The sequence below is a fragment of the Ursus arctos genome, unplaced genomic scaffold (assembly GCF_023065955.2).
Source record: "Ursus arctos isolate Adak ecotype North America unplaced genomic scaffold, UrsArc2.0 scaffold_12, whole genome shotgun sequence".
Classification (NCBI taxonomy): Eukaryota; Metazoa; Chordata; class Mammalia; order Carnivora; family Ursidae; genus Ursus; species Ursus arctos.
Genome location: NW_026622786.1, coordinates 66553568 through 66572341, shown reverse-complemented (window position 1 = coordinate 66572341; position 18774 = coordinate 66553568). Strand labels below are relative to the sequence as shown.

Genomic DNA, 18774 nt, shown 5'->3' with positions numbered 1-18774 from the left:
TTCACCTTGAAAAGGTGAAATGTCTTTTCCTAAGCTGGTACATATTTCATCCAGGAAATTTAGAAATTTTAGTATTTGTCATGAGGTAAGAGTTTTTCCAAGGTCTGTTTGGAATATTAAAGGAAGTGAAGTCCCTAGATAAGAAAAGTATCAGAAACTTCTTTTGTTTGGTTGCCTTGGATTTGGGGAAAAATGGAATTAGGAAAACACTAGAGGAGATATTCTAATACTGGAATCTACAATGTATTTGTCAGTTCTGAGTCAGGCTGTTGTCTAGAATCCTAAATTATAATGGAATCTTCAGGGCAAATAAAATCTAATAATCTGAGAGCCAAACAGTCATGTACAATTTTTATGTTGCCCTAAGAACATTTAAATGACTACTGGAAGACAGATTCTGGTACAGGTAACTGACACAAGAAAGAGAAGAAAGTCCTAAGCAGAAAACACTAAAGGGGCAGAAAGAATCCTCAGAACAAACCAGTAGCAAGGAGTGTAACAATAATGGCATGTACAGATCAGTTAATAAAATTGTAAAAAGAAAGTTCCCTTTGAGGACAGATCATTTCTGTCATATATATATATATATACTGTATCCCCAATATCTAGAATAGTATGTGACACATTAAGATGATCAATAAAGTACTACTAAGTATACAATATCTCAGTTTGGCTTTAAGAAAGGGAACTATGAAGGAATGTGAGTAGCTTTGCATCCAAAGTCTGGGGTTAGCAAAGTCAAAAAGATGAGAGATGAGACGTATCAACAACCTGATTTGCTCTGGTACCTTGTACCTTACCAGCCTGATGAACTACAATAAACTGAATTCTGAACATTTAAGCTCTTTCAGACCATTAGAAAAGCCCAATGACTGAATAAAGGCTGCTACTGAGAGCCTGCCAACACTGGGTAAGAGTACTAACTTCATCCTCAGGTATTATAATATAAATGCAAGAACTCATTAATATTTTAAAATCTTGTCAAGAGCCCTAACAGAGAGGCCCCAAATGATAATCGATAAGAAATTAAGAAAAAAAAAATGGAATGATTAAAGCTTAAGGATTTTTAAAAAGCACAAAAAAAGAGAAGACTCCAGCACTGAACAGTAGGGAAAAAGGGATGGTGATTATGGTTGCTGTGTAAGATCGTAACACAGGGCCTCATAAAAGAAGTATAATGTTATTTTGAGGGCCCTCATGATCAGATCAACAGTGATGTCCTTTTGTTGGCAAGGTTTGAAGTACACATCTACACATACACCTATTAACAGAGATGTGCTATATTATTATCCACTGGGTTGAGTTCAGAAACTCAAAACAAAGGCCTACCTACCCCTTGCCCAGATCCCACTGTCTAAAGGAGATCCAGGAACAGCAATATAGTTGACTTGATGCGGCAAAGCAAAAAAACCCCAAAAAACAAAAAACAAAAACAAAAACAAAAAAACAAGCCCAGGAAGATATTTTTATCTTTTAATAAACAGTTTTCATTATCATCCAATGCCTACACTTTTACAAACCTGAGCTTCTGAGCCCAACAATTATAGAAAATTGCCAAGTATCGTTTGTAGATAAAAGCACAATTCAATATTTATGAATTGCTAGTTTTCTATAAATATAGACATTTGGAGATGATCTTCTCACTAGTCATTAAAATTTGAACAGGGATCAAAGCTAGAATAATATTAACAATTCCTCGCATTTGTATAGTGTTTTACATAATACTATTAATAATAGATGACATTTATTGAGCACTTAGGAAGTGCCCAGCACTTTACATGTAAATTCTCATAACGAATTCAGTTTAGTTCAACAAGCATTCAGTTAATACCTACTGTGTGATAGATGAATAACACTGGTTTCTGTCTTTAAAAATTCTCATTTCGGTACATTCAGTCAATGTTTGTTGAAAGAATAAATGAATGGATGGATGAAAAATTGGTTTTGATGGTACTATGGGGGTAATAAAAATAACACAGGCTCCTCCTCTCAGTATCTATGGTGTTGAGAAAGTACTTACCTTCTCCTAGCCTCAATTTTTTCATCTGTAATATAGGAATATTTAAGTTCTCCCTTGCAAAACTGTTGTGATAATAGTGACAGCAAATGTAAAATATATAAAAAGAATAGGTTCTCAGTAAGTGAGAGCAGTTATCATCATCATCACTATCATAATTATTACTATTTTAAATAAGCCTATCAAACTCTCCTCACCCTCGTTATAGCAATGAACAAGTATAACTTTAACATCCATAAAGCACACAACATCTATATAAAAATGCCACAAAAAACAAGCAAAGCAAGAGAAATCTACTAAACTCTAGTTCCTAATATTCTACCAGGTTACTATACAACATCCATGCTCAGGCTAGGAAACAAAAATAAAAACATCATAGAATCAATTTCAGTTACATTTCCAAAGATACCAAGATAAAAGGCCAACAGGACAGGAAGTTTACCAAGTAACAGACCGTACCTTCCCTCATAATGGAATGCTGGTCACTCCATGTGTGGAACCATGTCCCCTATCCCAACATTCTCAAAGAGCCCTAAACCTAGAACCCAAATGATGGCCATCAAGAAACTCATCTTACTCCTCTCAGTGCCAGTGAGGCTAAGCCCTAGCCATCTAGCACATAAACTCTGATACCTGGGTCAAATTTCCAACCAGAAGTAGACCCCGTTCTGGTCACTTACCATTTGGGTCTGCTTGTAGATTTCACCATCGGGGCCATCCCATCTCTATAAAGACTCTTGGTTTTACTGAAGTTAACAATGTTGAAAATGACTCTCTGAAAAAAAGGGAAAGTTTATCAGAAGACTATGCTATGCAAGTTGTCACTTCCTGCTAATTAGGAACGAAAACGACAAGCAAGGTTAGAGGAAGCCATATGAACTAGTTGCCAACAGTATAGTGAGAATAAATGGTGCCTGCAGAAATTCAATGTATTTGTGCCAGCTTAGTACAGTAGCCAAGAGCACAGACTCTGGAACCTGGAAGCCTGAGTTTTAATCCTACTTTACCACTCTCTAGCTGTGTGACCTTGCCAAGCTACTAAACCTTTCTGTGTCTCAGTTTCCTCATTTGAAAAATGGGGATAATAACAGTACTTAGGATTACTGATGATAATTAAATAAGGTAGTATATTTACAGTGTTTGGAACCATGCTTTGTACAGAGTTAATGCTACATAAATTTTAGCTATTGTTATTAACTATGCCCTTTCTCCGGGCTGACTTAGAATTGATATGGAAATGAATAACAGTATTAATTAGAGTAACAGTATTGCATTTGAAGTTTAGAAAAGATAATAAGTGAATGCAAAATTGAAGTTAAAAAGTTCTGCAACTGTTTGGCACCCTTTCTACTAGACCTAGAGGATATATATCCCCTTCTGCACCTCTTTTTGTTATCCTCCGCTGGGGGTCAGGGATACTGAGCTCAATCCTAATCTCAGCATCAATTTATATAAGCATCGGTACTTGGATAAGTCCCTTTCCCTCTCTGGGCTTCACCTTTAAAATGGGGGAGTGGTGTGCCCTAGATGACTAAAATCTTTCCAGGAGGGTAGTATAGTTAAAAGAGATCAGCCTTTGCTTTAGTAAACAGTTTTATTATAAGTGGAGAGGAGAGATGGGGAAAGAGAAGAGAACTAGGATTAAAAGACACTCAATGACCATTGAAATAGTCCAAAAGAGAGGAGGACCAGAGCAAGGGCAGCAAGAATACTCAGAGAAAAAGGAAAACTTTCAAAAGGTTACCATAGACTAGTTTTTCTATCCATAGGCAGTGAAAGAAAGGGAAGCATCAAAATTCACATATTATTTCATTGAGCAAATATTTATTGTGTGATGTATTATATAATATTAAGTGCCAGGAATCTTACACATTTTTATAAATGTTTAAATATTCTACTATAACTATACAAAATATTAACATCTCCATTTTACAGATGTGGAAACTGAATTCAGGGAGGTGAATTAATTTGTCCAAAGTCATGCAATTAATATATAGAGTCGATATTTAAATCAAGGGAATAAAAAAGATAAGTAAAATGTCCATGATCTCTACCCTTGAGTTACTCACTAAGGTTCAAAATTCCATAACTATAACCAAGCCTGTTTAGTAAAGTAAGGGCAAAAATAAATACACTGGTAATTTTTTAAGCATTTGAAATTTTGTTTTCTTAAAAGAGAAAATCAAAATTATTTTCTCTGGCTTCATATTTGGGAATACCACAAAATGCTTTGTTCTATGAAATAAGCTCTTAGGAATAATGTGTTTTCCTTTCTGCTCAGAGACCCAGCCACTGACCCCATCACCAGGCATTTCAGTTGCAGACCTCTCTTCTGTCATTAAATTAAGTCATCAAGAATGTCCAAGACTGTTCAATTATTAATAACATGGACCTGCCTGTTGTCAGTTCAATTACTTCTCCCAGGGTCTTGTCTACTGTCTGATTTAAGAAAATCAATATCAAGGGGACAAATGGCCTTCGAACCTCACAGGGCTTAATCCCCCTTTTCTCTTCTGAGATTTTCCAGGTGTCAGATCCATTTCCAGTGAACCTGGAAGCCATACTGCACTTTTAGGACCTAGATTAATGCTAAATATAAAGGAAAATCTAGTACAGAAATAATGTTCATATGTGAAGCTGGAATAAAGAAATAAGAAAGTGAAACATCAATTGATCATTAATATCCTATTATCTTCTGCCCAAGAAAATTTCCCAGGTCTTTTAAATATGCTATATTATTTAGCTACTCCATCTATAAACAAAAGTTGTCTATTTTAGCCCAATTTTAGACATGAAGGAATTGAAACTAATAACGAATCATAAAAACTATACTTTCTCCATGACACTCCATGCAAAAAGAACACCATCACTTGCCATTCTCCACCCAAACTTTCTTTTTTTTTTTTTTTTAAATGTTTTCCAGTCTTTTGAGCAAGGCAAAATGTGGCTATGAGAATCAAAGGTATGTGGAAGTAGGCAGTGCAAGAAATCTTGGCTTTCTGTATTTTACACTAAAGTATCTATTATTTACCAAAAATGCATCACAAGAAATGGCTTCCATAAGGTAATGTTAACAACAATTATAAAGCTAACAACTCCTAAGTACTTTCTATGTACCAAATTCTGGGTCAAGCACTTGTTAACATTATTTCAGTGTTTTGTGTATAGAATCACCTCATCATATATTAGAATCACTTGATAACTTCTAAAAACTACTGATGCTTGGCCCTCAATTCCAATCATACACTCTGATATTCTCATTTATTTTGAGGATAATGAACTTTTTGAGACATGGACTATTTATTATCTCTTATTTATGGATGAGGCAAGTAATATTGAGATTAGGTAAATTAAATTCATATAACTAATAAGTAGAACAGGTAGAATTTGAACCAAGTCCTCTGACTCAAAAGTAATAAGATCATGGACATTCTAGACCGATACGTCTGGACTGAATCCCAGTTCGCCACTAGTTCTGTGAGCTTGGGCAAGATAATTTTTTCTATTGATTATTTATATCTAAAATTGGGATGATAACAGCATCCCAACAAACTTTTATAAGAATCTGTGAGATTGTATATTACCCAGCACATTGTATCTACCTCATAAGAGGTACTCGGTATTTATCAAGCCTTCCTCCTTATCTTCAATAAAATAGGAAATTTTAGTTCATTACAACTTCTTCCTTCCTTTCTTCTTTCTATTTCTTTTTCTTTCTTCTTTAGATTTAAATTTTTAATTTAGGCTTCTTGTTTTAGCAATATGGTGCTCTAGATCAGAACTTTGTAAATAGTGACCTGCAGCACACTGGTAGGCTGAGGGTGGATTATAGCTCTCAAGCAGCCATATGCGAGGCCTGGAGCGCTGTCCATTCTGACCAAGCAGTTCATGGTGCTATGGAGGAGTGCAAGCTTCAAGCTTCATTCTAGGTGTAAGCCATGGAAGGATCCAGTGTCTGGGGATATAGTGAAGAGCCTGCATTCTGGCTAGACAGTGGACTTGATTCTCTGACTTTGCATATATCCGATACTTTTGTCTAATCATGAGTAAGTTTCCCATTTAAGATTGTCCAAGCTACTCCCAGGGACTATTCTAAATAGGCACATGCATGCTGCAAATTAGAGGGTCATCACAATTTTAAAATATTTCATTATCTAAAAACATTTTATTAAAAGTTTGATTAGATTTGAAAGTCATTTGATTTTCACATGAAATTTCAACTTTGCAATTATGAGTGAAAAGAAAGGGAGAGCTGTTCAATGACTTAAATATAATTTCATACAGTTTAAATATTTGAACAGTTTTAAATTTTTTATCACTTTATTGTGTGAACACTTTCTCACTGATGGTGACTATTAAGATTTTGAAGAGGTTGTCACTGAAAAGTCTTGATTAGGAATCGCATGTATCCATTACAGAAATAAAAACCTCATATAAAAATGGTATGTTCTCAGACACAAACTGAAGAGTTTCAATTAAAAATCTGAAGATTGATTGATTGATTTTTAACATTTTAGAGAGAAAGGAAGAGAGTTTTATTTAAACCCAAGTCAGGACAGCTGCCTGGGATAATACACAATCTTCACAAAGAAGGGAGTACTCCAGGGAAGGAAGGAACATTTGGGGAGAGTTATATATTTGTTTTGTTTTGTTTTACATACAGTATTATACATCATGATGAGGAAGAACATTTCAGAAAGTTAGGCTTTTTCTTATTTTTAGTATGTGCAAGTCGGTATGACTTCAAACTTATGGGAGCCAAAGAGGTTCTTTTGCTTTTCTTTCTTTCTTTTTTCCATTTACTGCATTTTGTTAATTTTTTATTATGTTCAGTTAGCCAACATACATTACATCGTTTTAGATGTAGTGTTCAACGATTCATTAGTTGCATATAAAACCCAGTGCTCTCATCACAACACATGCCCTCCTTAATACCCATCACCTGGCTACCCCAGCCCCCCGGCCCCCGCCCTTCTGTAACCCTGTTTGTTTCCTGGAGTCCAGAGTCTTTCATGGTTTGTCTAAATAAACTTAACATTTGATTTCCTCTTTGTAATTTATGTTTTATTTTTAAATTACGTGTTAATTTTTTTGACCAAACATCATATGGTTATCCAAGAAATGTTCCCCAGTTACCCTAACATTCTATACAATATCATCTTCTCTGTGTGAATTAATATAACTCTGTGTAACTAGACATGAAAAAAGTTACACAGTACTGCCATAGATAACCATAGGAACATCTGGGAATATTCTTTACATAAAGAGCTCCTAATAAATAGAAATCCACAGAGGCCAGAAAAATAGAGGTGCAGAAGCAGGATTATTGGTTTTGGTATCTAGAAACTTACATTTTAATATTCATACAAGGATAGCAAATGAGGCCTTAAATCTGCATAAGGCAGGATGTTTGGAATGAGATGCCTCCATAAATCTAGTACTCTCAAAATGATATAGTATTAATAGAACTATGTTCTAGAAAGAAATCATTCAAAAGCAATGGGAGATGACAAAGAAGCATGCCTAACTATTTCTGGGTTTGGGATAGAAAAAATAATTTTAAAAAATGGGCCAGAACATTTTTGGGTTTGGTTTGAATTTACACTACAACTTGGACTTAAGAACCCAGGTCAAATATTTAAAATAAGTTTAGTTACAGGCAGATATCCCTGGAGCCCCTAGTAAAAACAATGAAAAGTTGCGTGGAGCACTGGGTGCTATACGCAAACAATGAATCATGGAACATTATATCAAAAACTAATGATGTACTGTATGGTGACTAACATAACATAATAAATAAACAAATAAATGCACACATTTGCAGCCCAAGAACATAGAATTTCCATAAACAAAGTCCTGTGGAGGTTAAGCTTTCATACATATTTATAAAACATATAAGGAAATAATCCACCCTAAAAGTGAGAATCAACCAAAAAATAAATAACTGAATTTGGCCACAAAGAATTTCAAGTCATAAAACTATAAAGAAAGTATTTTTGAAATGATTAAAAAATTAACATAGCATTTCAAAAGATGAAAACAGAACAAAACACAAAAAAAGAATTAAAGACAAGAAATATTCTTTAAAAAGTTAAAGAGAGCTTCTAGAAATATGTTTTTTACACTAACTGATCTTAAAATTCAGTAGACAGGTTAAAATGCAGAATAGATGACATTTCCAAAACTCAACACAGTGAATTAACAAAATATGGCAAAAAGATACAGAGGAAAAAAAAAATCTACATTAGATATGCGTTATAGAAAGAGAGAAAAGAAACTGGGAGAGGCAAAAATCTCAAAAGAAAATGATATTCAGCTTCAAGAATCACAAGTCAATAAAAAGCAGGGTTAAAAATATCTAGATATAGACACATCATAGTGAAACAGCATAATACAAATATAAAGGGCATGCTTTCAAAGCGAATCAGAGAAAACATAAATTACCCACAAAGACACAGAAATTAGATTTAAGCAGACTTAACACCAGTAATGTGAGAAGCCTGAAAATAATGTACTCCCTATCACCCAAGAATGAAGGTAAAATAAATATTCAGACAAAAAAAGCTAAGAAGTATAGCAGTTTCAGAACCTCAGTGAAGGAGCTACTTACTAAAGGATGAGTTTCAAAGAAAGAAACTGAACACCAAAGAAGGTAAGAGTGGCAAGAAACAACAGTGAGCAGAGTAACAGGTAAATCTAAATAGGAACTGACTGCATAAAATGATTATTATGAAATAACAAACTTGAGAAGTGCTAATAAGCTTGCACCAAACTCTGGTCAACAATAACAGATGTGTTTGCAACTGGGATGAAGTGAAGGGAGGCAAAATCAGAGTTAAAGTACGATTAAGTTCTTTGTATGGTTCCAAAGGAGGACAGGGATGCTAACTTAAGACATTGCTATCAAATAAGCATGTGGCAGGTTAAGAGTAGTCACTATAATTATAGAAACAGGAGTTATAAATTCTGAATGAGTAAAAAGAAAAAGAGAATAAAGGAAACATCACAAATATAATAGAAGATTTGATAAGATGGGAAGATAAAAAGCAAAGAAAAAGCACTGTATATGAAAAACCCAAAATAAAATAGTAAAAACAATTCCAAATATTAGTAATCACAAAATTTGGAAATTGATTAATTTACATGTTTAAAAATTTCTCAAACTGATTAGGAAAAAAAAAAATCCACATTTACCATCTTTCCCAGGTAATGACTAAAATGTAACACCTAAATGTAAAGATACACAGTAATGTAAAGATAATTTAAATGTAAAAGGATATGTTTTTAAGGTTTAATAATATTCTGCTGCATGTATATACCACATTTTGTTTGTCCAATAATCCAGTGAGGAACATCTGGGTTGCTTCCACCTCTTTGTGATTGTGAATAATGCTACTATGAACATGGTATTTATTTTTTTTATTTTTTTTATTATAATAATATTTTTTATTATATTATGTTAGTCACCATACAGTACATTAATGCTGGCTGTAGTCAACACAAGTCACAAAGTTCCTGAAAATTCGACAATCCACCACTGAGAACAGGTATCAGCTGACTTCAGCATACCACTACCTGGAGTCAATGAATGGGGATGCACAAAAACCTTTCCTTGAGGATTTTAAAACTGGAAAACTTTGGGATGATTTAAAGCATGTTTGGAAGCCAAGATGGTGGTGTAGTAGGAGGACTCTGGGTTTGTCTCATTCCTCAAACACAACTAGGTAACTATCAAAGCATTCTGAATACTCAGTTAATCAACCTGATGATTGAAAGAACAAACTGACAACTGGAGGGAGAGAGAGGGAGAGGAGAGGTACTTCAAGGAAAATAGGAAGTGCAGAGATGTAGTATGGGGGAGAAACAGATCACTGGTGCTATGGAGGGGAGGGAGCCCTGGTTGTGGAGAAAGGCAAGAGAAAGTGAAGAAAACAGGGATAAGCACAAGGAGAAAACAAATGGTGTTAGGAAAACTGGACAGCAACATGTGGAAGAATGAAACTGGACCGCTTTCTTATACCATACAAAAAAATAAATTCAAAATGGATGAAAGTTCTAAATGTGAGACAGAAAACCATCAAAATCTTAGAGGAGAACACAGGGAGTAATCTTTTGGCATCGGCCATAACAACCTCTTACTAGATACGTCTCCTGAAGCAAAGAAAACAAAAGCAAAAATAATCAGGACTACATCAAAATAAAAATCTTCTGCACAGCATAGGAAATAGTCAACAAAACTAAAGGTCAACCTGTGGAGGGGAGAAGGTATTTGCAAATGACATATCTGATAAAGGGTTAGTATCCAAAATCTATAAAGAATTTACAAACTCAACACCCAAAAGACAAATAATCCAGTTAAGAAATGGGCAGAAGCCATGAATAGACATTTTTCCAAAGAAGACATACAGATGGCTAACATACACATGAAAAGATGCAACATCACTCATCATCGGGGAAACACAAAATCAAAACTACAATGAGATATCACCTCACACCAGTCAGAATGGCTAAAATTAGCATCACAGGAAACAACAGATGTTGGTGAGGATGAGGAGAAAGGGGAAACTTCTTACACTGTTGGTGGGAATACAAACGGGTGCAGCCAGTGGAAAACAGTATGGAGGTTCCTCAAAAAGTTAAAAATAGAACTACCCTATTGCACTACTAGGTATTTACCCAAAGGACACAAAAATACTGATTCAAAGGGATACATGCACCCTGATGTTTATAGCAACATTATCAACAATAGCCAAACTACAGAGAGAACCCACCTGTCCATCGACTGGTGAATGGATAAAGAAGATATAAATGTATATTCTTCTTTAGAATATATATGTAATATATACATAAGATATATAAGATAAGATAAAATATATATCTTTCGTATGTACAGATACACAAAAAGAATGAAATTTTGCCATTTGCAATGACGTAGATGGAGTTAGAGTGTATTATGCTAAGCAAAATAGGTCAAAGAAAGACAAATACCATATGATTTCACTCATATGTGGAATTTAAGAAACAAAACAGATGAACATAGGGGAAGGGGAAAAAAAAAGAGAGAGAGAGAGAGGGAAAAAAACATAAGAGACTCTTAACTATAGAGAACAAACTGAGGCGAGCTGGAGGGGAGGTGAGTGGGGGAAGAGCTAAATGGGTGATGGGTATTAAGGAGAGCACCTGTGACGAGCACTGGGTGTTTTATGTAAGTGATGAGTCACTAAATCCTACTCATGAAACTACTATTACACTGTATGTTAAATAACTACAATTTAAATAAAAACTTGAAATGATTACTTGAAACAAAAAAAAAATCAATAAAATATTTTGCCAACTTTCTCCATTAAAAACTTCTCTGAGAATGGAGAGAAGAGAAAAAAAGAAAACTGATTAAAGATTTTAATTGATAAAGGATATCTACCAAAAGAAAAAAAAAAAAAAAGAAACCAATAGTAACATCATGCTTAATCATGAAAACCTCAAAGAATTTCCATTGAATTTGGGAATGAACAAGAAAAGAATGCCTGTTATTATTAATGTCACTCCTGTTCAGTCTGACACTGGAGGTTCTCGTCAATGCAGTAAGGTAAAGAAAATTTACAAGAGAAAAAGAGGTGGGAAAGAAGAAATAAAACTTTTCTTATATACATGCCAAGATGATTATGCATGTAGAATACCCCAAAATAATCTCTGTATTAGAATTCATTAATACAAAATCAATTTAAAAAATTAATTATGGGGGCATCTGGGTGGCTCAGTTGGTTAAGCATCTGCCTTCGGCTCAGGTCATGATCCCAGGACCCTGGGATCCAGCCCCGCATCAGGCTCTCTGGTCAGTGGGGAGCCTGCTTCTCCCTCTCTCTCTATCCACCGCTCTGCCTACTTGGGCTCTCACTGTCAAATAAATAAATAAAACCTTTAAAAATCAATTATGTATCTAAATAGTAGCAATAAATAATTGGCAAGTAAAATGTAAATGTGATATATAGTTAACAAAAATATCAAATACCTAAAAATAAATGTAACAAAAACTATAAGACCTCTACACAGAAAACTATAAAACATTATTGAGACAAATCAAAGAGGCTTAAACAAGTGGAGGAATATATCATATTAAGAAATTGAATATTCATTATTAGAAACAATGTAATTCACTAAAATCCCAGTAAAGTGGTGTGTACGTGTGTGTGTGTGCATGCGCACACATAAAAATTCATAAACTGATTTAAAAAAGTCTATGGGAATACAGAAGGCAAAAAACAGCAGAGAGTCTGATCGCATAACAAGAATTACTATGAAGTTACAAAAATTAAAACAATATGACTTACATTGCTACAGATCTATAGAAATAGACCAATGGAACACGACAAAAAGCCTAGAAACAGACTCCATATATATCAGAGATTATATTGTTGATCAGATTGGAAAATTGAACTAACAATGAATGGTACTAGACCAATGGGTCACCCATGTGGAAAACACATCACATTAGATTCCTGCCTCATACCAAATACAAAAATAAATTCCAAACGGATTAAGGAATAAAAAGTACAGATGAGATTACTTTATGGACTATGGGTACATAAAGCCTTTTTTAAACAAAGCACCAGACACATAAGCCATGAAGGAAAACAAAGATATATTTGATTGCTTTACAAAAGAAGTTATGTCAAAATATACAGTAAACAAATGAAAAAACAAGCCCATGATTAAGAAGGTATATATAACACTTATAATGGAAAAGGATTAACATGCCAACCTATAAAGAACTCCTATAAATCAAAATATGAAAGAACAACAATCCAATAGAAAATAGGCCCCAAGATATACTCAGACAAGTTACAGAAAAAGAAATGGGTCTATAAATATATGAAAACGTTATAATCTCACTGGTAATCAAGGAAATAAAATTAAGAAAATAATTAAATACATATCCTAACCATCAGCAAATTTAATAAATCTAAAAATACCAAGTATTGATAATTATGCATAAAATAGTGATTTTCGAACATTGCCGGTGAGGATGTAAAATAGAATAGCCATGTTAGAGAAGAATTTGACCACAAGTAAAGAAAGATGACTATTAGGTATAATCCGCAATTCTACTTCTTTTTTTTTAATGTTTTTTATTATATTATGTTAGTCACCATACAGTACATCCCTGGTTTTTGATGTAAAGTTCGATGATTCATTAGTTGCGTATAACACCCAGTGTACCATGCAATACGTGCCCTCCTTACTACCCATCACCAGCCTATCCCATTCCCCCACCCCCCTCCCCTCTGAAGCCCTGTTTGTTTCTCATAGTCCATAGTCTCTCATGCTTCATTCCACCTTCTGATTACCCCCCCTTTCTTTATCCCTTTCTTCCCCTACCGCAATTCCACTTCTGAGCATTTTCCTAAGACAAATTTTGCACATTGCATAAGGAGACATATACAAGGATGTTCACTGTAGCACTGTTCATTTATAATAGCAAAACAAGCAGCCAAAACCACTTAACTCAGAATTAGAATGGATAAATTGTGGTTCATTAATATAATAGACGACTGTTCAGCATTTAAAATGAATCAACTAGTGTGACATTCATCAACACAAATAAATACCCAGAACTGTCTAGTGACAAAGACAAACATTAGAACACAAAACAATAGTATATTTTAATGTAAAATATATATATATAAATACAAAATCATACATGGGAATAATACCCATTAATTTCATGCCTACTGTTGCTTTTGGGAGAAAGGAGGAGGAAAGGAGAGGTGTTTAACTGCACCTATAATGTTATATTTATCAAAATCAATAAAAGAAAGCAAAATCTAAAGAATGACAAATGTTCATATCTGCTTAATTGTAGTGGTGGATCTTTGAGTCTTTTTGTTATTTTATGTGTAGTAGGAAGTTTTCTGAATTTAAAAGTTTAAACACTTTAAATGCCTTTAATTCATTAGAAATTGTAGTGTAAAATATAAAGAACCATCACATTTTTTTCCAGATGGTTAGCAAGTTCTTCCAACATCCTCCTGAATAAGTTATCCTTTTCCTTCTTAATTTCAAATGCCATTTTTTTCTGTATAATAAACTTTTATATGCTTGGGTTCATGTCTGGACTTCTATTTCTGTTTCATTGATTTGTGTGTTTATTCTAATGACAACCAGCCATTGTTTTGATAATTGTAGTTTTATGATATATTTCAACTATAATAGGGCAAATCTCTAGTTAATGTTCTCCTATTATTATTTTTTATGGCCTCACACCCATGAACTTTTTTTTCTCTAATTGGTTATTTTCTTTTATAATTCATTTTATTCATGTTTTCTCACATTTTTTAAAATACAATATTTCACAACAATTCCATGAAATCTTTCTTTGTGCTTTTCTTTCTTTTGTTAGTCATTTGTGAATCATTTGTCCTAATTTTATTCTACTAATGGTTATATTTAAATTAAAAAATGAATTGGAATCCTTAAGTTAGGCACGAGTAGTTTACATATGAGCGATGTCACTAACTCTTTTTGAGACAACCACTTGTTACTAAGTTTTCTGATAATATCCACAAATATATAACACAATGGGAGAAAGCTGCTTTGAGCATGTCTGTGTTCCAGTCCATGTGCCCCCATGTAGCCAGGTTATTGTGACTTGGGTTGAACTGCACAGGAGTTTAGGGTGAATTTGCCAAGCTGTCACAACGTATCAAACGTTATATAGGTAATATGGCAATGAGTTGGGAATAAAATATAGGTCTCTATTTTTTCAACCAATCAGCTACTTTCCTTCATATTCCCTATTTTTATATTGCCTACTCTGAGCCAAACCTGATTTCCAGCATTGTGGAAAGAAATGTTGGGCATTCCACACCTACTAGTCCCTATATAACTTTGACCATGCTTTATTATCTTTCCAAGTCTTGTTTGCCTCATCATACCTAGATGATAAGAGTTGTTGTTAGGGTTAAATATAATTGCCAAGACAATATGATTGGGAAACAATAAAAGACTACACATGAAAATAGGCCCATATGTGTATGTACCTATACACGTATAGATACATATATACACGTACATGTATACTCATCTACACATATATGTGTGTAGGTGTATATATGATTAAGTTAAGCGTCCTGCCCATGAAGCATCTATAGGTTACCACCCACGTTCCTGAAAGAATGCCAGGAAATCCTGGACTTGATATATCAAAAGCATGGAGTTTGGCATATAGATAATCACTATGTGAAAAATGAATCCTTATCTATTATAAGCTGATGTCGAGGTGTCACAAGGAACCAACAAAGTTTGTTAATCAGCTGCACCTGTGTCTTGTTAACTGGAAATTGTCAAAATCTTCACCAGATAGTGCAGTCTGATAGAGATAGTAAAGAAATGGCTTACTGGTTGCACATTAAAAAATTCTTCCTCCTCACTGTAAACTTGAGAAGGAAGCCAAAAGAAGTAGAAGGGAAATGGAGCAAAACATTCTCAACAAGGGAAGTTTAGCATATCAAACAAAGACATCAGCAACATGACAATAAAAATAAGATCTTTCAGGGAGACTCTTTCTTCTCCCCCTAACTCAGAATAAATACCCAACAATATACAGATAAAAAAATGCCTTTCTTTTCCTTAATCTGGCAGGATTTCCTACAGAGAGCTTTGTTCTCAATTTCATTCATTCATTCAAGAAATATTCATTTAATTATTTCATTTAATAAAGTTATAGGACTCTTAATCCGTTATGTGTTGGGATTATAGGATTAAATAAAATTTGGCCCTTTGCCCTTAAGGAACTACCTACTGAGGGAAATTAACATGTAACACACACACATGAATAAAATGCTGAGGTGGCCTCTGTAGACAGCCTAGCGAAAAGAAAGCTGAATTTTTATTGATGAGTAAAGACTGGGTGGGCAGGAAGGAAAGCATGGAAGGCATTCCAGAGTCAGAGGAAGCAATGAGAATAAAGGTTAAGTGTTTTGTGGAATTATAAGATGTTTCCTGTGGCTGGAGCAAAAAATTCTGGGGCTGGGTGGGGTAAGAGATGAGACTGTGACATTAAAAGGTATGCAAGACATTAAGAAATTTTAACTTTTATGAAAACAATATGAAGGGGCTATTGAAGAGGTTTAAGTGTAGGTTTGAAAGTTTCAGATCTATGTTTTGGAAAGAGCAACACAAAATTGATTTCCTGTTCTCCTCCCAAGGTGATGGCAAAGTCAGGGAGCATGAATAGCGCACCAACTGCCTGGATGGTCCTAATCCTAAGGCATCCTACAATGTGCCAAGAGAGTGAATCACTACATTTACCCACTCCGTGCTTCCCCTGCTCAGAGGTACTATTAAAGTTAATAGGACAGGTGGGGCAATAGGTGTATACACACATTGGATTTATTAAATGAGCTACTCATCAGGCATACGGAAAAGATATTCCACATATAAGTGATTTCTTTCCTTTCTTTTTAATGTTTCCTTTCTCTGGCTCTTTTTTTTTTTTTTTTTTTTTTTTGCTCTTTTTTTACCCCCATAGTTTTGATCACTGAAGCATGACATAGTGTTTTATTTGGCTATTGCAAATTATAAAGCACTCCGAAATTCAGTGTACTATTTTGTTTGTTTGTTTGTTTGTTTTTTCAATGCCTCTGAAATTCTCAAACAGGAATGGAGAGATTTCTATACTTAGGTAAGACAAAAAAACTCCCCCTTTTTTATTCATTCAATACCTCCCTTGAGCTGGATTTACCACCCCTGGATGTTCTCACAGAGCTAACCACTTCTGGTCGCTATTAGGATTATACTCTACTTGCTTGTATGGTAATGATTTCAATCCTGGGTTACTTATTTAATGTTGGCACAACCTTCCCTTGATGAGATATTTAATGTTTGTCTATTTTCTTACAAATGTGGTAGATTGACTGCAAAATTTTTCACAATTTGACTTTTCACCCTGTATCCATCTCTGTACTATGATTTTGCTGCTTCTTCTATCAAAAGGTGAGCTTCTTAAATCTAGATTGACCTTGTAACTGGCTTTGACCAATAGGAATTGGTGGAAGTGATAATATACCAGTTCTGAGCCAAGACCTCAAGAAGTCTTGTGTAGTTCCATATGCTCTCTTAAAATCCTATGACCAATAGTTGTCCAGGGTAGGCTTACAGAGGATGAGAGATCACATTGAATAGAGACCATTTGTTCTAGCTGAAGCTAGAACAGCCTACAGCCAGCTGATTTGGAAACATGAGAGAAGCCAGTCAAAGTCAGCAGATTATCTACCTGATCCAGGGCTGACCACCAATACAGAAGAACCACACAGCTGACCCATGGACTCTTGAGTAGTAATAAATACTTACTGTCTTAAGCCACTGAATTTCGGAGTGCTTTATAATTTGCAATAGCCAAATAAAACACTATGTCATGCTTCAGTGATCAAAACTATGGGGGTAAAAAAAGAGAGAAAAAAAAAAAAAAGAGCCAGAGAAAGGAAACATTAAAAAGAAAGGAAAGAAATCACTTATATGTGGAATATAAAGAAGCCCAACTCATAGAAGCCAGTGACTAGAATGGTGTTTACGAAGGGCTGGGATATGGGATGGAAAGAGGAAATGTTGGTCAAAGTATAAACTTCCAGCTAAAGATAAATAAGTTTTGGGGATCTAATGAACAGCATGGTGACTATAATAATGCCATATTATATGCTCGAAAGTTGCTAAAAGAAAGGATAGTAAATGTCCTCACCACAAAAAAGAAATGGTAATTATATGTGATAGAAATGTTAGCTAAAACTATTGTGATAATCATTTTGCAATATATATCGAAGCAACAACTTGTACATATTAAATTTAAGCAATGTTATATGTTAATTATATCTCAGCAACGCTGAGAAAAAATTTTTAAGAAGGGAATGAAAATAAAAGTAAAAAGTTGAAAAAAGTCATTGACTTCATATTGTAGTTCATAATCACACTATTTGGTATTAAATTGACTTATTTGTGTTTTATTATATAAATATTTTTGATATAAGTCTATTCTCCCTTAAATATTAAGTCTACTTATTTATAAAATACTATTTAAACTTGGTCATACTAATATATATTATTGGCCAGTTTTTCTCTAGGTTTTTACTCTTCAACTTTAAGTAATGGGGAAAAGATCAGTTCCTACCCTTGAGAATTTTACAAACTGTCTGAGTTCATGGGAGTTGAAAACATGGATATGTTATAAGGCAATGCCAGTTTCTTTCTCTTATCCGTAAAATGAGAAGTTTGGACAAGATTGTAGTCTTAGAAGGCAGAAACCAGAGTTCAAACCTTGCCTCCACCACTCAATATCTTTATTAACTTTACTGCGTTGTTTTACCTCAGGTGATCCATCCATAAAATCAGAATAATACTTCACCTGTTAGAAGGTTCAATCTTCAGCTAGATAGCTAAAGCAAATACTCTTCTGAGGGATATTTCAGCTCCTAGATATAGGTTTCTATGGTTCTATTTTTATTAAGCATTTATTATGTACTGGGTATTTTACCTGCAAAATCTCATTTAATAATCACAACTATGTGAGGAAAGCCTTAAATTCCCATTTTATAGATGAGGAAACTAGAGCTGTCACAGACATTAAATAACTTGCCCAAGTGGTAAAACAAGAATTCAAAATCAGGTTTATTTGACTCAAAAGCTGGAGTTCTATATATTAGTCCATACTGTGTCCCTCTTTTCAGTTCTGGACAATCTGGGATTAAAAAAAGAAGTAGCAAACTTCT

At 34.2% G+C, this 18774-nt stretch overlaps 1 protein-coding gene across 1 annotated transcript in view; it reads right to left on the bottom strand.

The window, feature by feature from the left end:
* LOC113254217 (cytosolic carboxypeptidase 6-like) overlaps window positions 1–18774 on the bottom strand; it is a 1048184-nt gene that overhangs the window by 370186 nt on the left and 659224 nt on the right. The window contains exon 5 of the mRNA XM_057310254.1: window positions 2698–2792. Within this exon, the coding sequence (XP_057166237.1) occupies window positions 2698–2792 (95 nt within the window). The remainder of the gene's footprint in view (window positions 1–2697; window positions 2793–18774) is intronic.